Source organism: Dendrobates tinctorius, unplaced genomic scaffold, assembly GCF_039654945.1.
Source record: "Dendrobates tinctorius isolate UK_male_01 unplaced genomic scaffold, ASM3965494v1 ptg000250l, whole genome shotgun sequence".
Classification (NCBI taxonomy): Eukaryota; Metazoa; Chordata; class Amphibia; order Anura; family Dendrobatidae; genus Dendrobates; species Dendrobates tinctorius.
Window position 1 is genome coordinate 51,636,730 of NW_027361917.1, and position 23,142 is coordinate 51,659,871.

The window sequence follows — 23,142 nt, forward strand, 5'->3', positions numbered from 1 at the left end:
TGCTCGCGTGGGAACACGCGTCCAGGAGGGTTGGTCACTGTGGCTATATGCAGACCACAAAACTCCTGGCAGGGTCTTACTGGTGGCTGCACAGGGCTCGGGATGTTAAAAAATATATTCGGGCCTGCGCCTTTTGTGCTCGGAATAGCCTCCTTAAACGAAGGGTGGAGACTCCTGCCGACACACGGTGGTGTTCCACTTTAACTTCTGCTCCCGTTGTCTCCCACAGGTCCCTTCTCAAACCTGGCGATCTTGCCGCCCCTGATGCCTTCCACTTGTCCCGGGTCTCTCTGTCACCTACCGGGACATCAGCATTCGGACGAGTCTGAGGCCTATATCTCTGACGGGCACAAGTTGGTGGATCAGAAGGCTCAGGGAGGAGGGGGCCCTAGGAGGGGGGATAATGTTAGGCGTCGGATTTCTGTGTTTACTCCACATGGATCCAGACCCTCACATTCTGCAGTCTCCTGTTGTTTATCTACTGCAGAGGAGATTGCAGAGGAGATTGCCTTGCAGCAAATCTCTCCTGAGGCGAAGTCCTTCTGTCCTCCTACTGAGCATGCTCATGGGACGATCTCCCGTTGGAGATCGGGAGTCATGTGTTCAGGTCCCGCTCCAGATCTCATTGGTCCATCTCAGAGATCTGGAAGTGTGCGGAAGGTCCCGGCTGCTATAAAAGGTGCGCATGGCTGTTCCGCCATGCGCTAGTTTATGTTAGGAGTCAGATTTCTGCCCTGACTATGCAGGAATCTAGACCCTCACATTCTGCAGTCTCCTGCTCTCTGTCCACTGCAGAAGAGATTGCAGAGGAGATTGCTTTGCAGCAACTCTCTCCGGAGGCTAAGTCCTCCATCCCATCCTCTGAGCATGCTCGTGGGACGATCTCCCATTGGAGTTCATGAGTCAGGTGCTCAGGTACTGCTCCTGATTCCATTGGTCCAGCTCAGGGTTCTGGAGACTTCCGGAAGGTCCCGTTCGCTATAAAAAGTGCGCATGGCTGTTCTGCCATGCGCTAGTATAGTCATACTTGCTGCTGTGTGTTTGTTGATGGATGCATGATCTGGTGAATGACTCATTTGGAACCCCATTCCTATGATATTACGAATGTGTGAGGGAATGAGTTAGAGCCAGTATTAGCGCCAGCACCAGCGCGCCATAGCTTCACAGCAACACCTGCTAGCGTCTGACATCGCGCCTGCGTTTTAGCGGTGTCTGCGGCACTATCCTTGCCACGCTGCAGTTGCAGCCTATTTGTGCGTTCGCGGTTGCGACGCTTTACACACAAGCAACTACGGTAGGTCTTTGTGGATGTAGTGCCGTTATATATAACTACTCCGTTGACCATCTACCGCTTGTGTGCTGCTGAGTTCCTGTGTATCTAACAGGCTCAGCACTGTTATATTTATTATTTACAATTAGCAGCTCTGTGACTTCAACAGAGCTTGCGTAGTGCACCTGGGTGATATTTAACCCCGTGCACACTACCGCCTTAGTGCTCTGTCATCACCTACCTGTGGTTTTTCCATCTACCGCACGGTGGACCCCGAGCGGCGAACACACTTTATTTATATTTTTATTTAGTGTGTTCTGCCATTCATAACATTATACTAGCGCCAGGGTCTGGCTAGTGAAGGCAGATCAGCAGCAACTCCTGCAGTGTGTGCGGCAGCTCGAGGGCCGCTTGGCCACTCTTGAAAGGGCTCTCGCAGCTGCGCAAGCCACTGATGCTGCTGTACAGGCACTCACAGACGTGGTAGGGCGTATGTCCATGTCCTCCCTTGCGCCGACAGTTACCCGCCTCCCGTTGCCCGATAAATACTCTGGTAATGGCGCCTCCTGCAGGGGTTTCATCAGCCAGTGCTCAATCCATCTGGAGCTGCTGGCTGCGCAATTCCCTACAGAACGGGCCAAGGTGGCATTTATTATTTCTCTACTGTCGGGCAAGGCATTGGAATGGGCTACGCCTTAATGGGAGCGTGGTGATTCGGACTGCTGCCCACTTGCTAACAGCCATCAAGCAAGTCTTCCTCGGTCCACCGGTCACTCACGATACCTCTCTACAGTTGCTTGCCTTGTCCCAGGGATCCCTCTCGGTTAGCCAGTGCGCCGTCCGTTTTCGGACACTGGTGTCCGAGCTGGAGTGGTCCGATAAGGCACTTATCCCTGTTTTTTGGAGAGGTTTAGCGGAGCACGTAAAGGATGCTCTCTCTACTAGAGAGATTCCTACTACTCTGGAGGAGTTAATTTCCATCTCCACTCGTATTGACCTCCGTTTTTCGGAGCGCGGTATGGAGCGTGCTCACTCCAAACGGAGAGGTACTCCGGCTCCCAACTTTTTTGAGCCTCTAGAGCTGCCCGAGCCAGAGGTTCTACCCCCAGAGTCCATGGAGGTGTCTCGCGCCATTTTTGAGACACGCCCGGCTCAAGAGTCCATGTGCGGTTGTCACCATCTACACGCTGCTTCTCAGGAAGACAGCGCCCCGCAATGGTCTGACTGTGAGTCGGTCGGCGAGACCTTTGTTCCTCCTCGCTTGCGGCCTAAGATTCTAGCGTGAGCACACGCATCCAATTCGGACGGCCATTGTGGCTATATGCAGACCACGAAGTCTCTGGCCGGATCGTATTGGTGGCCGCACAGGGCTCGGGACGTGAAAAAATTTATTCGGGCATGCACCTCATGTGCTCGGGATAGCTTTCCCAGACGGAGTGTGGCGACCGCCATCGATACACGGCGGCGTTCCCCTGAAACTCCCGCTCCCATTATCTCCTGGGTGTCCCTCCTGAAACCTGGGGACCTGGCCTCCGCTGATACCTTCCGTGTGTCCCGGTTTTCTGTTTCACCTACCAAGACATCAGGCTCGCCTTTGGACGAGTCTGAGGCCTGTGCCACTGTCGGGCACAGGCTGGTGGATCGGAGGGTTCAGGGAGGGGGGGGCTAGGAGGGGGGGTAATGTTAGGAGTCAGATATCTGCAGGAATCTAGTCCCTCACATTCTGCAGTCTCCTGCTCTCTGTCCACTGCAGAAGAGATTGCTGAGGAGATTGCTTTGCAGCAACTCTCTCCGGAGGCTAAGTCCTTCATCCCATCCTCTGAGCATGCTCGTGGGACGATCTTCCAATGGAGTTCAGGAGTTAGGTGTTCAGGTCCTGCTCCTGATTCCATTGGTCCAGCTCAGGGTTCTGGAGACTTCCGGAAGGTCCCATTCGCTATAAAAAGTGTGCATGGCTGTTCCGCCATGCGCTAGTATAGTCATACTTGCTGCTGTGTGTTTGTTGATGGATGCATGATCTGGTGAATGACTCATTTGAAACCCCATTCCTATGATATTACGAATGTGTGAGGGAATGAGTTAGAGCCAGTATTAGCGCCAGCGCGCCATAGCTTCACAGCAACACCTGCTAGCGTCTGACATCGCGCCTGCGTTTTAGCGGTGTCTCTCAGTGGCACTATCCTCGCCGCGCTGCAGTTGCAGCCTATTTGTGCGTTCGCGGTTGCGACGCTTTACACACAAGTAACTACGGTAGGTCTTTGTGGACGTAGTGCCGTTATATATAACTACTCCGTTGACCATCTACCGCTTGTGTGCTGCTGAGTTCCTGTGTATCTAACAGGCTCAGCATTGTTATATTTATTATTTACAATTAGCAGCTCTGATTTCAACAGAGCTTGCATAGTGCACCTGGGTGATATTTAACCCCATGCACACTACCGCCTTATTGCTCTGTCATCACCTAGCTGCGTTTTTTCCATCCACCGCACGGTGGACCCTGAGCGGCGAAAACACTTTATTTATATTTTATTTAGTGTGTTCCGCCGTTCATAACAGTATAGACTTACTTGCTGCTGTCTGTATGAGGACGGATGTATGATTCTGGTGAATGAGTCATTATAAAACCCCTTCCCTCTGATATTACGTATGTGGTTAGGGACTGAGTTTAGAATCAGCGCCAGCGCTCCTCTGCTGCAACATCCACAGCTGCTAGCGTCCGACATTGTGCTTGCGCCTTGTCGTTTAGCGGCAGTGTCCACGCTGCGCTGCAGTAGCAGCTCCTTTGCGTTCGCAGTTGCGACGCTCCGGGCTGCTCCTGTGACCTGATACCGTGTGTGCGTTTTTTACTGAGTGCTGTGACCTCAACAGGCTCAGTCTTTTGTATTTTTAGTTATTTGGCAACTCTGTGAATTAATTGAGATTGCTCTGCGCACCTGGGTGAAGTTTAACCCTGTGTGCATTACCGCCATATTGCTCCTGCCACCACTTAGCAGCGGTTATATCACCTACTGAACAGTGGACCCCGAGCGGCGAACGCACTTTATTATTTTTATTTAGTGCGTTCCGCCGTTCCTAACAGGTTCGCTGTGGTTTGGGGGCAAGTTTTTACTGTGGGAAGACTGGTCATTTCATCAATGTCTGCCCAGCTTGCGCCAAAATACCTGCACCATCTAAAAAGCCGCGTCCCAATGGGCATGTGGAGGGAGGCGACCAGGGTGTGTATATTTCCTCCTTTTTCTCATCTCAGTGTACCATTCCTGCTGAAGTGGTGGTTGGCAAGGTAACTGAGACTGTACCGGTGCTTATGCACAGTGGAGCTGGAGTCAGTTTGGTGGATGCTCACTTTGTGCCTGAGGAGTAGGACGCTAGCAAGAACCCTAAGCGTCCAGGCCATTGACTCTATCCCACACAGCCAGGGGAGGGTGACCCAAGTCGTAGATGATATACAGTACACCTGCGTATAGGGACTCGTCATGAAGAGTCCCTGTTGTGCTACGTCTTGAAGGGAATGCCAACTCCCATCGTTTTAGGCCTCCCTTGGTTGAAGAAACACAACCCGGTCAAAGATTGACGGTCCATGGTAGTAGTCAGCTGGGACCAGTCGTGTAAGGACTGCTGCCCGGGAGCTACGATCTCTGTCGTTCTTCTACATCCTACACTTCTTCTCCAGTGGGAGCAGCAGAGGTGCTGCCAGGGAGTAGGGGCAAGACTCAAACCTCACCACAAGCTAACCCTGAGTGTCAGAGTCCTCTTAGGGTGTGTGCACACGCTGCGGATTCTGCTGCTGATCCGCAGCGGATTTGGCCCTGCAGATCCGCAGCAGTTTCTGCTGCGGTGTACAGTACCACTATTCCCTATAGGAAATGGAAACCGCAGTGCAGATGCTGCGGAATTTTCCGCGCGGATTTTGCTGCCGTTTCTAATCCGCAGAATGAATTGCATGTCAATTCTTTCTGCGGATTCTGCAGCTGTTTACCATCTCCTCCATTGTGGAGATGATAAACCACAGGGCAAAACCGCTGGCTAATCCGCAGATAAACCGCAGCTCTTTTGACCTGTGGATTTTGCAATCTGCAGCAGATTCCGCAGCGTGTGCACACACCCTAAGGAGGAGGGGGTCAGGGGAGGGTGGTAGTTCCCTCTATGCATAGTGGGGGTGTGAGTGTGGTGACACAGGGGGATGCCTCTGTTGTCGGTTCCTCAAAGAGTTCATCATCTTGTGGCAAACGCATGTGTGGCAATAAACTTTCAGGTCCGGACCTGTGTGTGTGTGAATGAGTACATGTGGGTGTGCACCAAAAACATCAGGTGTAAGTGTGCTACTGGGACCTGGAGTTCCAGGGTGATCGGGCCGTATCAGGTGTCAACCATTCTCAGCCAGGGGACTTTCCAGTTGGAGCTACCCCCAGTTATGCATGTACACAACTCATACCCCAGGTTGGCGCTCTGGAGATTTGTGGTGCCTCCGGAGCCTACATTGTTGTCACCTCCATCAGGTTGCATTTGCCATAAACCTGAGGGTCAGGTGAACTCTGGTGGATCGAGGCATTCTCACCAAATGTTGTTTTCTGGTGAGGTCCAGAGGCCACTCATTGAAAGGGGGTACTGTCACAATCCATTTTTGGATTTGTGGCAGCTCTGGTTCCACTCAGTTTAAAACATTTTTCCTTTTGGACCATCGGGGATTAATGTCAGTTTTTCCCCGCTGGCAATCTGGTGTTACTGCAGTGCTGCTGGGTCAGCTGATGTGGGTGGTGACCACTCTCACCAGCCTGCAAAAGGTCAACTGATGCATCAGCTGACTGTTGGTGCTTCAGTTCCTATCTGGAGACCAGCCAAGCAGGAGCAGCTCTCTTGTGTCAGCCACGACTGGCGTTTGGAGTCCAGTTGCTGTTATTATCTGTGGTGTGGAGCTTAGCAACGCTGTACATAAGCTAAGTCTGGTGTTTTTGTTACCTTGTCCCTTTGGTGTCTGTCACTTCCCCCTGTGTTTGTTATCTGCAGAAGTGAGGCTAGAGCTCCTTGCAGGCCAGTGCACTAGCCAGGGCAGTTAGGTGACAAATAGGTATCCTGACGCCGGCTGGGGGAAGTACCCACATAGGGCGTTAGGTGAGTGCAGGTACAGGTTCAGGTTGGAGCTCAGGTGGTGAGCATTCCTCATTCCCTATCATTAGGGCCTTACTCTCACCTTTACCATCCCGTTGTATGTGAGTCGTGCCGTTAGTTGACCGACCACCCGTTGGGTCATGTCAAACCGTGACAGGCACTCTGTAACAGGGAGCAGCAGATATTTTTTTATGAGAGAGTACAGATTTATTATTGCCTTTTCCTCCATTTGGTCAATTTTCTTCTGGTCGCAGGGAAACTACAGAGTTGCAACTGCATAATTTCCTTACAAAACAGGACTTATCTTGCAAAAAAAAATGCTATCATATTGCTACTGCAACTGAAAAATTAAAAACAAATTGCTCTAAGAAAACATTTAAAAAAAGAAAAAACTGATGTCCTCAAAGTCTAAAATAGCTTTGCCGTCAAAAGTTTAAGAAATGGCACAGACTCTGGTGAGCATCCTTGAGGTTTGCCCTAGAAGCCACTTACACAAATGACCCTATACTCAGGGGTTAAGGTTTCGTTGTGAGTTGAGTGAGTAAAACTAAGAAAATTCTAAGGCAGTAATGTGCTATTTTCTATGAGAACCACTTAACATTTCATATTTGTCCTAAGCCTCAGTGAGCTATATTCCCAACTGGATTGCCTCTTTGTATAACCTTACTCCTAGGGCAAGTGCAGATTGCTGAATTATTGGTCCAAGTGCAATGCGACAAAACATCGGACTGCATCCAGACTATGAGGCGGTGCCCTTGTTTGAGCTCGATCCAGTATTCAGATACCACTCAGCCATGCAAGTCAACGAGTGTGTGGAAATCATCGAACTACACTCGGATTACATGTGAATGCACTCTGATCTCCATGCACTGAGACAATGGAGAAATTTTGTTCACCATCTTCTCCTCGGTGTGAATCAGATCACACTATGCTGACACTCCAATCAAATTCTGATCAGTGTTATCTGCATAATCGGTCCACTTTTCTCGGATGAGAGAATCTATGGCTGTCTGCAAAAGCCTTTGAGGGAAGTCATATATCCAAATGGTAATCAAATCATTCAACTTCTGAACTGATCCACCCTGCATGTATTCACACCATTCACTGTTAGCAAGCAGCCTGAATGGTACAACTCCCCACCTCTGCTGGCTGTCATTTCTGCTGCAATATATCCAAATGGTACAAGTCCATACTTCAGCTTGCTGTCTGTCTTCTGCTGCTTTACCATTTTGCGACATATTTTAATGTGCCTGCTAAAGCTTTGGTATAATTCATTTGTTGCACTGTATTTAATACTTACTGCTTTATATCCGTGACTGGGGCCTCTCTAGATCTTATCAGGTGGAAGGTGCTATAGCATATAGATGCAGCCTGGTCTAGTGCCTTTGATCATATAACCACCATTGGTGTGCTGGCCCCAGCTGCCAAATTATCCCAAACCAACTCCCACAATCCCTCTTTCCTTACCTTGTAGTGTGGCCTATATATGTAGTAGTTCCTAAGGGGAAGCACACAGTGTGGGGTACAGCACACCAGCATCCCATAAGCAAAGCATCACAGAAGCTAAGCATCAAGCAAACGGCAGTTATCCATGGCAGTTAATCAGGGCAGGAGTCAGGTAACCTACACTTTTCTTTCCCTTTTAACCATGTGCTTTATTTCTATCCTCCTGTGCTCCCTTACCATCCACATTCACCATCCCCCCTCCATCAAGACTCATGCACATCAGCCCCTCTATACTTCCCTCTCCCATGTACAGCTCTCATGCACTTCTCACCTTCCTGAGAAACCTCAACCCATCTTGCCCAAACACATCGCAAAAAAAACTATTTACAATTCCAACAACTATTTGCTCTTTATCTTCCTACTCCTACTGATTTCAGGTGACATCTCCCCCAACCTTGGTCCAACTTCCCCCAACCTCAACCCCTACACTGCCCCATATCAAAACCATAATAATCTTATTATTACTTGCACTCCCTGGTCTCGATCTTTTAACTGTGCCCTCTGGAATCCACGGTCTGTTTGTAACAAGCTTCCTTTCCTGCACAACTACTTTCTGAACAACTCTCTTAATCTGATGGCTCTCATTGAATCCTGGATTCAGGATTCTGACACTGTCTCTCCTGCTGCCATTTCCTATGGTGTCTTACAATTCTCTCATTCCCCGAGACCCACAAACAGACATAGTGGTGGAGTCGGCATACTCCTGTCCCCACAATGCACTTTCCAGGTCATCCCCCAGTTCCATCACTCTCATTCCCTTCTTTTTGAGATCCACACCATCAGGCTCTTCTGTCCCTCTCCCTCAGAGTAGCGGTCATATACTGGCCCCCAGGCTCACCCACCCACTTCCTTGACCACTTTTCAGCCTGGCTGCCGCACTTCATGTCCTCAGAACTACCAACTCGTATCCTGGGAGACTTCAACATCCCCATTAACAGCCCTACTTCCACATCTGCATCCCAGCTTCTATCACTAACCACCTCTCTAGGTCTCTTGCAGGTTTCAACCACTGAGACACACAAGGATGGTAACACCCTTGATCTGGTCTTTGTCCGGCTATGTTTAATCTCCCACCTAAATAACTCACCGCTTCCACTCTCTCACAACATTCTCTCCTTCACACTCACAAATCCTCGCCCACCCCAGCTCACTCCTACCTACCACAAAGTCAGAAATCTACAAGCCATTAACCCTCACTTTCAGACTCCGTACACTCATCACTGTTCCCAATCTCCTCTTTTTCCTGTCCTGATCTGGCTGTTCATCACTACAATGACACTCTTAGAAGCACCCTTGACCAAGTAGCTCCTCCCACCCTCAGAACCTCCAAGCACAGAGTAAAACAGCCCTGGCTCACATCGCAAACTCGACTTCTCCAGCGATGCTCTAAGAGTGCTGAATGCCTATAGAGAAAAACTCGCACACCAGAAGACTTCATCCACTTCAAATTTATGTTAAGAACCTATAACGCTGCCCTTTACCTCGCCAAACAGACCCACTTCACCACCCTGATCTCCTCAATAGCCAACAACCCCAAGAAACTTTTTGACACTTTTCACTCCCTCCTCAGGCCAAAAGCACAAGCCCCTATCACAGACATTTGTGCTGATGACCTGGCCTCCCACTTTGCAGAAAAAATAGATAATATCCATCATGAAATCTGCTCCCAACCACCAAGTGCTGTGACTTCCTTCCCTTCCTTCATCTACCCTGGCTCACTTTCCACATTTGATCCCATCACAGAAGTCTCCAGACTCCTCTCTTCCGACCACATGCACTACCGACCCCATTCCCTCACATCTCCTCGAGTCTCTCTCTCCAGTCATCACAACTCACCTAACTGCAATCTTTAATCTCTCCCTCTCCTCGGGCATTTTCCTGTTGTGAATTTGCTTTCTGGTCTACCTCTGGTTACTACTGAAGGTAGTGGAGCTGGCGAATTTGACAGAGGGGTTGCGAGTTCTTTCTGGGCTCCCTCTGGTGGTTACTGGAGGTAATGGAGCTGATCTGATTACCAGAGGCTTGCCACTTGATGAGGACGACGATTGGAGATCTGGGGTTTCAGACTGGGATTTAAAACAGCCGACTCCCTCTATCACTGCTGGTGATTTTCTTCCTGCCTCCTGAGGTCTTAGTTTCCAGCTCAGTCCCTGCATGTTCAGCTAAGTGTTAATTTGCTATTCTGTTTACATTTGATCTGGTTTTGTCTATTTCAGTTTTGTGTGGGTCAGCCAGCTCTGGCTGGGGCTGTGCTGAATCACCATCCATATGTTACTGCTTGTGCCAGTTTGTTTTTGTCCCTTATTAGATTGGCCTCTTTTTGCTCTGCTTTCAGAATATACCAGAGTGCTGATGTAGCGGGCGAAGTCGTGCGACTTCAGTATTTTTTGCATCAGACGTGTTGGACTTTTTTGCAGGGTTTTTTGCGTGATTGCAGACAGTGCCTTTCCTTTCCTGTCTAGTGAGTGTGGGCCCCATCGTTTGCTCCGTCTATTTTCCTACCTGCGCTTGTGTTTTCATCTTTTCTCACCGACAATATATGTTTGGGGGATATCTATTCCTTTGGTGTCTGCTCCGGGGCAGTTTAGATTTCCCCTTTCTTGCTTTAGGCTTAGTTAGCTCTCCGGCTGTGCCGAGGCGTCTAGGATCATCGTAGGCATGCTCCACGGCTACTGCTAGTTGTGTGGGTAGGATCAGGGGTCTGCAATCCGCTCAGTTACCAACCTTTCTGGTTTTCTGTGGCTTAGCTTGGGCTTGCTCTCCTCCTCGGTGACCCAATCATAACATTTTCCCATCCTCCTTCAAACACGTCATCGTTACTCCATTACTAAAGAAACCCAGTCTTGACCCATCCTGCACAAACAACTACAGACCAGTCTCCAATCTACCCTTCATCTCTAAACTTTTGAAGCGCCTAGTTTACTCCCGCCTTACCCGTTACCTCTCCACTCACTCCCTTCTAGACCCGTCACAGTCCGGCTTCCGCACCCTACATTCGACTGAAACTGCACTCAAAGTGACCAATGACAGCAAAACACAACGGTGACCACTCTCTGCTCATTCTTCTTGACCTATCTGCAGCTTTCGACACTGTTGACCACCATATCCTACTCTCTAGGCTCCAGTCACTAGGCATTAAGGACACTGCTCTCTCCTGGTTCTCTTCCTATCTTTCTGACCGCTCCTTCAGTGTTTTGTTCTGTGGCTCCACGTCATCTCCTCTTCCTCTCGCTGTTGGGGTACCTCAGGGCTCAGTCCTTGGCCCCCTTCTATTCTCTCTCTACATGGCCCCAGTTGGACAGATCATCAGCAGATTTGGCTTTCAGTACCATCTTTATGCTGATGACACACAACTATATACATCATTCCCTGACCTTACCCCTGCTGTACTACAGAACGCCAGTGACTGTCTGTCCGCAGTCTCCAACATCATGTCCGCTCTCTATCTGAAATTCAACCTCTCCAAAACTGAACTTCTTCTGCTCCCGCTGTCTACTAACCTCCCTAAATCTGACATTTCCCTCTCTGTGGGTGGTACCACAATAACACCCCGGCAGCAGGCACGCTGTCTGGGTGTTATGTTTGACACCAATCTCTCCTTCACATCCCATATACAATCTCTTGCCCGCTCTTGCCGCTTACACCTAAAGAGCATCTCTAGAATCCGCCTTTTTCTCACCATGGAAACAACAAAAAGCCTTACTGTAGCATTGATCCACTCCCGCCTGGATTACTGCAACGCTCTATTAATTGACCTCCCCGTTACTCGACTATCCCCTCTCCAGTCCATACTTAATCCAGCAGCCAGGGTCATCTATCTGGCTAATCGGTACTCGGACATGTGCGCACTTTGCCAGTCCTTACATTGGCTGCCCATTCATTATAGGATCCAATTCAAAGTACTTGTTCTCAGCCACAAAGCTCTCCACAGTGCAGCACCCCCTACATCTCCTCCCTCATTTCTGTCTATCGGCCTAACCGACAGCTGCGCTCTGCAAACGACTTTTGAATAACCTCTGCACTAATCCGTACCTCCCACTCCCGACTCCAAGACTTCTCCCGTGCTGCGCCAATCCTCTGGAATGCTCTACCCCAAGAAATTAAGAATATCCACAATTTGCATAGTTTCAGGCGCTCCCTCAAAACACATTTGTTCAGAGCGGCCTATCACGTTCACTAATCACAGTCATTCTATGTGTAAGTGTGTATGTGTAGCCCATTCACTATCTCCATCCATCCCTCACTCCCTTAAGATGGCTGGACCATCATTGTAAATACATCATTGTAAATACACACCTGTACTTTGTATCTCCCTCACCTCATTGTAGATTGTAAGCTCTCACGAGCAGGGTCGTCTTATTTTGCTTTAATTATTGTATTGTTAACGTTGTTACTTATGACTTGTGTTTTGAAACTGTTAAACTGTAAAGCGCTGCGGAATATGTTGGCGCTATATAAAGATTATTATTATTATTACATTGTATGTTCAGTTTGGATTTGGTTATATAGCCACAGCAAGTCAATAGTGTTGCCAAAGTATAATAAAAAGCAAAACACAGACACCATTATATTTTACAATATCTATAATTGCAAGAAATCAATACAAACAGAACTTGGCTTAGCAAACTGTACATACATAAATAATATTTTCTAATCTCTTAACAGTTCATAGATTATTCTGAAATCATGATTTTATTTCTTACATCCAGTTTATTAGTCCAAAAAGTACTATTCATTTGTACATCCTTCATACTTTAACTAGAGCTTTACAGTGATTTCATGCTTCCCTTAACACACCAACACACAGAAAGCCCATAAACCAAAAATGCAACAGGGAAAAGTAAAAAAATATTTGCCATATAAGCTATTTAAAATTGTATATTACAAGCATCTAAAATAGCTTCATAATTAGAGACATTTTATCCAATACTGATAATGCTCAGAGTAGGAATTACAGAACTGAATTTTACAGTTATATTAGAGATGTCGTTCATGTATCGTCTTCTGTGTCAATACTGATGTCACCTTTGTAATGTAACAAGTTACTGGAACACAGTATCCTGTGACCAATACAGTATTGGATTTATGCTCAAAGGTAATTCAGGGAAGTAAAGCTGCCAAGATAAGTGCAATTAAAAGGTGGCAACAGCTCATATATATTCCACAGTGATTTCCATTAAACAGGATGTTCATATAGGTGGTGGCCCATTGGTATATCTGAGCATCGGGTGGAAAGACCGTGCAAAATTATTGGACAAAGTACAACTGTAGTCTTCTTCAGTCATTGGTACAAGACAAGCAAGACCAATTAAAAGCAGCAGAAGAAGTTGAAGTGGCAAGGCGGCCCGTAAAACCCGTAGAAAGAATGACTGCTGTCCGTGAACCACATTGGCATCAGAATGGCAGGAACCTGAGCCATCGTCTTTGGACCTAATGAACAAAGGTAAAACAATGAGTGCAAAGCATAAGTTATTCAACCACACCTGAATAAACTAAAGCACATATGACAGATCTAGAACATTACTGCCTAAATAGCCTGGCCAGCAGACAACCAGTCATACTCTGGTAACTAGCTCAAAATATGTATTTTTAACATAATTTCCAAACTTTTGCATACTTTTCCAATACAATATTATACGGTATATCATCAATAAAAAAAATCTTGCTTTGTGTACAGTTTTAATCTTGCACTGAATCAATAGCCATAGACTAAACGTAATAATGTAGTACACCGTATAACAGATGCCACTACCTTTCAAGGACATAAAAGTCAAAACAAATTATCTCTCTTCCCCACATGGTAAACAGCTGTGGGGGAGACAGCCTGGGGACTCATGGAAGTGGTGGGTCCCTTGCTATCTCCCCCACAGGCAGGGCCGGACTGCCCATCTGGCAATCCTAGCAAATGCCAGAGGGGCCTGTCTGGTCGTGGGCTGCCTTGTCTGCTACTTTGTTAACAGAATCGGTGATCTCATGAGAAATATTGGTCTTGTAGTAAATCTTGATTTGCCTCCAAACAGGGTAATATTAGTAATATATCCCATCTGGTGCTTGGGGACCAGGACAGCATGGGCCTATTTGATTTCAAATGCCAGGGCTAAATATCACTGCTAATCTTATCATCCAGCGTCATGCTAGCACATTCCTTATATATGATATATTCATTGGGACTGTGGGGGATACATATTAAAGTGCTCAGTTGTCCCCACCTTCAACCTCACTGTTTGCTGCCTCATTTTTATAGTATATGACTTTTATACATATTATATATTTTTTCAATAAAACTTTTTCAAATTGTTTATTTGGTCTATGGTCTGTTACATTGTCGGTAAATATATATACATTATTTATGTCACCAGGCCCAGTTATATTGATTGTGGTTCTAGGTATGTTGTAAGCTTTGTTAAAGGGTCAGCTTGCTTTCTCCAACCAGTGGTACAAAAAATGCTACTTTTTTCTACTTGAGAGCTACCGTAATTGAATTATAATGTGTTATATGGGCCTATATATAAAGTCAGAATTACAGAAATTGACAATATATTTATATTAAAAAGGCATGCCAGCGCAAAACATTTATCGTCTATCTACTTAGTGTTTAGGGGGGTACTTTGGTAAGAAATTCACACTTATTCTTTTGAAAGGTGATAACTCCTAGATATGTTGATGTGTCCACCCACTGAAATCACCACCAATTGCTAGAATAGAGTCACAGTGCACATTTTTGACCACCATTCTCTGTGGGCCTGAAATAACCAAATGCAGCCATGTGGATTGGTCATACCATCATCTCACTCAAATAGTCCTTTCATGTTAGATTTGTGGTGGTGTGATTGCTGTTAGAGGTCTCAGTTGACCTTTTCGGTAGAGTTGTTTGGAATGGCAGTGTGGACTCCACATATATCACATATCTATCATCTTTATATTACATATAATGTTTTATTTTGTTACAATCCCAGTATAGGAGTTGTCTCAAGTTCTGAAGTTACCTCCTATCCATGAAAAAAAAAAGAATAACTTCCTGATCCGCTAGAACCCTCACCAATCCTGAGAACCAGGGCTCTGAAGAGCTCTTTGTGAATGCAGTGGCGGTCGATCATACGCACTACTGCTTCATTCATATTTAAAGAAGCACAGCTGAATGCTGTGCTCGACTACCTCTGACAGTCCCATTAAGAATGAATGGAACAAATGTGCTCATGACCGACCCCTGTTCCATTCACACTGGGTCCTTCAGTGTCCTGGTTCTCAATATAGGGGGGTCAGAGTGGTGGTACCACCAGTGATCAGAACATTAGGCCCTATTCCATAGTAAGGGGATAACTTCAAAACTTATGGCACCCCCTTTAAATATTAATATTACTGTGAAGACAATCACAGCAATCAGCCCATATGGAAACCAGACTTATTTGTACAGTTTGTTTTCTTCTATTCCTTTTATTACGTAGTCAATTTAACGGCAGGTTGAACTGTGTTATATAAAAAAAAACAATTTGTACTTTTACAAAGCAGTAATTGATGGTGCACAGATTTCTTGTTCACTCTATATCTGTAATAAAAAAAGCAGCAATCATTTACAAAGAGAGATGTTAGAAAAGCCCATATTTCCAATGGGTTAACTGCTGCCTACATGCGTCTGCGGTAATAAAAGACTGGAGAAAGCTCTATTAGCAAACTTGGATTCAGTTTTTCATAAATCTGCATAGAAACAGACTTAAATAGACTCAAAAACAATTTGCATCTAAGCATACACAAGCTTTGACCTATGTGTTCAGTCATGTCACTACAGATATAATGTGACCATTCATTCTCATAACACATTCCACCCCTGGGGAATAAAAAGTTTCTCCATCTACATTTATTTTTGGCAAATGTATCAAAAAGGACTATTCTGCATGGTTATTCACATGCCATTCTTTTTTGTGACCCGATGGTCCACATAATGAAGGAGGAGACGAGTCTTACTCAGAAATCGCCCATTGAAGGCAATGTTATCTACGTGCTGTCTGTATCTTATGGACTAGTTCTTAGTCCACTTTTTATCCATACAAGTTATCTATCACCTAGATGGTCCATTATTTTCTGGACGCAAAATGGACACATGTGACTAAAGCCCCCATTACACACTGCGAAATCGCTAGCAATATCGCTGTACAGTCACCGATTTTGTGACGTAGCAGCGATATTGCTAGCGATATTGCTACATGTGATACTTACCTCCGACCGACTCCCCCGCTGATTATCGCTGATCGCGCGAGAAGGTCCTGGACCGTTTCTCGTCAACAACTTCCTGCTGGGCTTCCTGTGGCGCCGACGAGCGACGCGTGGACGCGGGCGGGAGGATGTCAGGATCGCCTCGTCTGACAGGCAAGTAGCGACCCCCAACCCCAGCGATGTCGCTGGTGAGATCTGCCTGTGTGGCAGCTCACTAGCGACCACTTAGCGATGCACCAGCGATCCATATCATTGTCGGGATCGCTGGTGCATCGCTAAGTGTAACGGTACCCTAAGGCCTTATACAGGAGCCTGTATGTGAATCGCTGTGGTGTTAAAAAGCCCTTTGTCCTTTGATGCAAATCCAGTTTAGAGTTGAGTCATTTGATAACTTAATTAAGGGCATTTTCACACACCAATGTACAGCTCTAACTAAGGTTACACATAAATCAGAGTATTGGGACACAAAAAGTGTAATTTGACACATAGGGCTCATACCCATTTACGAGAAAAATCACGGTCCAATTTCTGAACCAAAAAAACGGACGATTGCTATGCGAGTGTCATGCAATTTTTGTGCAATTTTTTTCACGGAACATCCGTATGACAGGCGTATGCAATCCATATGCAATGTGATTTTAACATGAGGTTTTACATGTGACATCAGCGCTAGTTACTGAGGCTGCGCAGACTGCCCGCCTCACCCGTGGTGATCTGACAGTGTGGGAAACTTTCCCACGCTAATCAGTTCATCTCTGTTCAGGCGGGGAGGCTGCGCAGGCAGCTTTTCCTTCATTCCTCCGTGGTTTACAGCAGGGCCGTTCCCAGTTGTAAACTATTTAACTATTTAACCCCTTGAGATGGATTGCAGCATGGGACTTGACTGTATGGCGGACAGGTATGGGATATTGTTGCTTTTTTATTTTGGATTTTTTACAGGAGAACGATGGCTTCGATTGGATTGGGAGTTAAATAAAGATGGAAAAATGTGTGTTTATTTTATTCATTAAAAGCCTTTAGTCTTAATGTCTGTTTGGTTTTTTAACCCTTTCAGACTAGTGAATTAATAATGGATAGGTGTCTTACTGACACCTCTCGATTATTAACCAGGCTTAATGTGACCTTACAATAGCAAGTTGACATTAACCCCTTATTACCCCATATGCCGCTCGCTACAGGGCAATGGGAAGAAAGAGGGTAAGTGCCAGAATTGGCGCACATTACAGATGCACATTTTCTGGGGTGGCTGGGGGCAGATTTTTTTTAGCCGGGGGGGGCAAAAACAATGGTCTCTGTCTAGGCTATTAATTTCTGCCCTCAGTCACTGGCTTTCCCTCTCTGGCGGAGAAAATGGTGTGGGAGTCCACACAAGTTTTTTCCGTGAATTAATCCTTTAATTTAACACCTACAGCTCCAAAATTTTACAAACACACACACACTACTAGCATTATTAGTGAGGGACATATATAAATCTAACGAATATGCAATGGTTTACTGTATGTAAACCATGTCTCATATCCTGTTGGGTTCTACAATGATTTTACAAAAGCCGACAAATGAATTATCGGCTATTCTGCTATGTATCTCTCTATGAAATATAAAGACATACTCGTATATGTGTGTCGCTGACGTATATATATCTACTAGCTGAAGAGCCCGGCGCTGCCCGGGCATAGTAACTAACTGTGGTTAGTTATAGCAAATTATAATTATCCTCCATCCCATAGTCCCGTGCCCATATACCCATCATACATATCCACGATCCCATAGGCCCGTGCATATACCCATCATACATATCCTCCATCCCATAGTCGAGTGCCCATATACCCATCACACATCCTCCATCCCATAGTCCCATGCCCATATACCCAGCCATTACACATCCTCCATCCCATATTTCCATGCCCATATACCCATCATACATATCCTTCATCCCACAGTCCCGTGCCCATATACCCATCATATATATCCGCCATCCCATAGTCCCATGCCCATATACCCATCATACATATTCTCCATCCCATAGTCCCATGCCCATATACCCAAACATCCTCCATCCCATAGTCCCGTGCCCATACACCCATCATACATATCCACGATCCCATAGGCCCGTGCCCATTTACCCATCATACATATCCTCCATCCCATAGTCGAGTGCCCATATACCCATCACACATCCTCCATCCCATAGTCCCATGCCCATACACCCATCACAGATCCTCCATCCCATAGTCCCATGCCCATATACAAGTCATACATATCCGCCATCCCATAGTCCCGTGCCCATATACCCATCATACATATCCGCCATCCCATAGTCCCGTGCCCATATACCCGTCATACATATCCTCCATCCCATAGTCCCATGCCCATATACCCATCATACATATCCTTCATCCCACAGTCCCGTGCCCATATACCCATCATATATATCCGCCATCCCATAGTCCCATGCCCATATACCCATCATACATATTCTCCATCCCATGCCCATATACCCAAACATCCTCCATCCCATAGTCCCGTGCCCATACACCCATCATGCATATCCACGATCCCATAGGCCCGTGCCCATTTACCCATCATACATATCCTCCATCCCATAGTCGAGTGCCCATATACCCATCACACATCCTCCATACCATAGTCCCATGCCCATATACCCATCACAGATCCTCCATCCCATAGTCCCATGCCCATATACACGTCATACATATCCTCCATCCCATAGTCCAGTGCCCATATATCCATCACACATCCTCCATTCCATAGTCCCGTGCCCATATACCCGTCATACATATCCTCCATCCCATAGTCCAGTGCCCATATATCCATCACACATCCTTCATTCCATAGTCCCGTGCCCATATACCCGTCATACATATCCTCCATCCCATAGTCCAGTGCCCATATATCCATCACACATCCTCCATCCCATAGTCAACCATTATGACATCATAGTGAGCTGCGGGGCTTGCAACCTATGATGATATCAGCGTCACCATGGCAACCATTATGACATCATAATGAGGGGCGGGGCTTGATACACACACTTTTTCCCCATTATGTAGATAGGGGCAAAATTGTTTGGTGAACTGGAACGCGCGGGGTTAAAATTTTGCCTCACAATATAGCCTAAGACACTCTTGGGTCCAGACGTGTGACTGTGCCAAATTTTGTGGCTGTAGCTGCGACGGTGCAGATGCCGTGCGCAGTGTCATCAAGAAGTTTAAAGCCCATGGCACTGTGGCTAACCTCCCGGAAAAGAAAAATTGACAAGAGATTTCAACGCAAGATTGTGCGGATGTTGGATAAAGAACCTCGACTAACATCCAAACAAGTTCATGCTGCCCTGCAGTCCAAGGGTACAACAGTGGCAACCCGTACTATCCGTCGGCATCTGAATGAAAAGGGACTGTATGGTAGGAGACCCAGGAAGACCCCACTTCTTACCCTGAGACATAAAAAAGCCAGGCTGGAGTTTGCCAAAACTTACCTGAAAAAGCCTAAAACGTTTTGGAAGAATGTTCTCTGGTCAGATGAGACAAAAGTAGAGATTTGTGGGCAAAGGCATCAACATAGAGTTTACAGGAGAAAATAAGAGGCAAAGAAAAGAACACGGTCCCTACAGTCAAACATGGCGGAGGTTCCCTGATGTTTTGGGGTTGCTTTGCTGCCTCTGGCACTGGACTGCTTGACCGTGTGCATGGCATTATGAAGTCTGAAGACTACCAACAAATTTTGCAGCATAATGTAGGGCCCAGTGTGAGAAAGCTGGGTCTCCCTCAGAGGTCATGGGTCTTCCAGCAGGACAATGACCCAAAACACACTTTAAAAAGCACTAGAAAATGGTTTGAGAGAAAGCACTGAAGACTTCTAAGGTGGCCAGCAATGAGTCCAGACCTGAATCCCATAGAACACCTGTGGAGAGATCTAAAAATGGCAGTTTGGAGAAGGCACCCTTCTAATATCAGGGACCTGGAGCAGTTTGCCAAAGAAGAATGGTCTAAAATTCCAGCAGAGCATTGTAAGAAACTCATTGATGGTTACTGGAAGCGGTTGGTCGCAGTTATTTTGGCTAAAGGTTGTGCAACCAAGTATTAGGCTGAGGGTACCAATACTTTTGTCTGGCCCATTTTTGGAGTTATGTGTGAAATGATCAATGTTTTGCTTTTTGCTTCATTCTCTTTTGTGTTTTTTCATTTAAGACAAATTAAATGAAGATAATAATACCAAAGAATTTGTGTTTGCAATCATTTTCAGGAAGAAACTGAGTATTATCTGACAGAATTGCAGGGGTGTTAATACTTTTGGCCACAACTGTATAGACACACTGCACAGATGAATTCCTCTTCTTTTGCTGCTGTATCCAGCTGCAAGATGGATCTTAGCGTGGAGAGAGTGAATCTTAATCTTGATTAAGATTAAGATCCACACCCCCTTTTATACATCTGGGATTTTGGAGGGGCTGAAATCAGTTTCTGGACATGCTCAGTATAAAGTACGCATGCGCATCGAACGTATCCATGTGCATGTCCGTGCGTACCAATGTGTTCCCATAGACAGTAATGCATTGTTTTGACACGCTCATCCGCATGTACATGCCTGCGCATATTTGACGGCTCAAAAAATGCAACATGTTGCTTTCGGTGTTCACCACGAAACAATGCACGGGGACGCATCCGCATACAAACTGATGCCAACTCATGTCCTTGCATACACAATGTTAAATATAGTACGCAAGACACATGCGGATCTTGGGAAAGGAGTACGCAGGCATATGCTACGCACAGAAATGCTAATGTGAACCAAGCCTAAGACAGTCTTCAGTGACCAGTTATCAAGATGGTGTGTTGTTAAAGCTGTAAGTTCTTTTTCTGTTCACACAAAAATTGATCCTTTCAAATTGGATGGCTTCCCTGAAGCTCTTAAGCAAGCCATACACAATGGCTGCCGGACAAATGATGCTGTGGCCGACTGGTCGAATGACAACCATCTCAGCAGACTCTCCAATAGAGATGAGCAAATTTGTTTGTATTCGATTCCAAATACAATCAAAATCGAATATTGTTTTTGCAATATTCGTCGAACACAGCCGAACGTCATTAGAGTCAATGGGAGTAGAAATTACCGAATATGTTCGGATCCGAACATAAGACATACATTCGGCACGAATATTGTTTGAATATGTCAAAATCAGATTCAGAGACAAAATCCGAACAAATTTGCTCATCTCTACTCTCCAATACACACAAGCGCTTGTTTGGCTGAGCACTCCTATATCCTCTATAAGAAAGCTGCTGGCGGACATGTTGGCTCGTGGCACATATCTGGGAGAACAATGTGATCGGCTGTCCGAAATGAAACATGTCGACACTAGTCTAAGCTGTATGAGTGTCTATAGGCTTTATGGCCAAGTCAGATCAACAAACTGGATCAGAACGGGACATGAACTCATTTTTAACTTGTAGGCACAGAGATCTGTTAAATAATCTGTAATTAGCTCCATTAAATTCTATGGGTCAATGTAATTGTCCATTTTTAAAACAAGAAATACTATTGTGTGAATAGGGCCTAAATTTGCGACCACATGATTCTGCTCCTGGAATTTGCTGAACAGGATTTCTGTAGAGGGAGTTCAGGTGACGCCTTTTGATACAAAATTAAAGAAGTGGTCCAGCAATTTATTTTTTCCATCCCTGCAGCCCCACTTTTTCTTATACACGATGCACTTACTTCTATGAAGCTCAGTCTCCTCTTTGCTTCACTTCAGAATCTGTCTTTAAACTTAGAATTCGACCTGCACTGAACTAGGCGCTGCTAAAAAATCCCATGATGCATCAGTACAACATCACATGACCAGCTAGCGTTACTGCCATATCTATCTGCAATGAGAAACCTGTGGCTATCCTCTCCTCTATATACTCCTAAAGAAGTTCATATATAAGTATACAGTAAGGAAGTCTGTACAATGCCTTTCACATAGTAATGTAGGCAATCACAGTTTAGTCATCTTCATTAATCTTTTTGATATGAGCTTCTGTCCCTCATTCTGTGGAAAACTTTCCATGCAAAAAGGGTTAAAAACTGTACCTGGAAACTGTAGGCCTTAACAAGGGCTGACCCAAGAACAAAGAACATTCTAATGAATAGCTCTTGGAATAATAATAGGTTCCACAATTAGATCTGTTAAAAAAATGCTTGTGGCTGACCATACAGGAACACAAATTCTTTACTGTACGAGCAGTGAGACGATGGAACTCTCTGCCATAACATGTTTTAACAATTCATTCACTAAAAAAGTTCTAGAAGGGCCTGGATGCCTTTTATGCTGAAGATAACATTACAGGTTGTGGGTACTAGATTCGGTGATGGAACACTGATTCAGAGAACTAGTCTGATTGCCGTATGTGGAGTTGGGAAGGATTTTTTCCCCTAACATGGGGCAATTATCATCTGCCTCCTAGGGTTTTTGAAGTAGTTGGGCTGGATAAAAAATAGCGCAATAGGGTCTTATCCAATAAACATTCAGAATTAAGAATAGCAGATTTTGCTCACCTGATCCATAGAATTGTGCATTTTACAATTTTATTCAGCTACTGTGCATCCACGGGTCATCAAACCACTTGCAATAGAAACCAGGAACGATTTGTGGACTTGTTTGCGCTGCTGCTTATTGACGCCAAATGCAGAAAATTAATCAGATATATGGTTTTATTCAACGCGTTTCGAAGTATAATACACTTCTTCCACAGGAAAAATCATAGGGCTGTGAGGAAGAAGTGTATTATACTTCAAAACACTTTGACTAAAACCATATGTCTAGTTATTTTTCTGAAATTGGCGACTTCATTAAACATCAGCGCGAACAAGTCCAAAAATCATTCCTGTTTTCTCATGGGGTTGTTGACGTTTCCTAAATTAAAATGTAAGCTTAGAGAACTCGATGGACTAATGTCTTCTGTTGTGAGTTCATTTTCTGGTCTACCAGTTGTGAGTTCTCCTTCCAGGCTCCCTCTGGTGGTAACAGGAGGTAGTGAGGCTGATTT

At 45.7% G+C, this 23,142-nt stretch overlaps 1 protein-coding gene across 5 annotated transcripts in view; it reads right to left on the minus strand.

Moving 5' to 3' along the window:
• Nucleotides 1–12,447: 12,447 nt before the first annotated feature.
• The window catches only part of SYNE1 (spectrin repeat containing nuclear envelope protein 1), a 591,877-nt gene continuing 581,182 nt past the window's right edge, over nt 12,448–23,142 (minus strand). For all 5 annotated transcript variants that reach the window (XM_073557690.1, XM_073557686.1, XM_073557687.1 and 2 more), the window contains one exon: nt 12,448–13,312. In XM_073557690.1, coding sequence (XP_073413791.1) covers nt 13,072–13,312 — 241 coding nt within the window. In that variant the 3' untranslated portion in view covers nt 12,448–13,071. The remainder of the gene's footprint in view (nt 13,313–23,142) is intronic.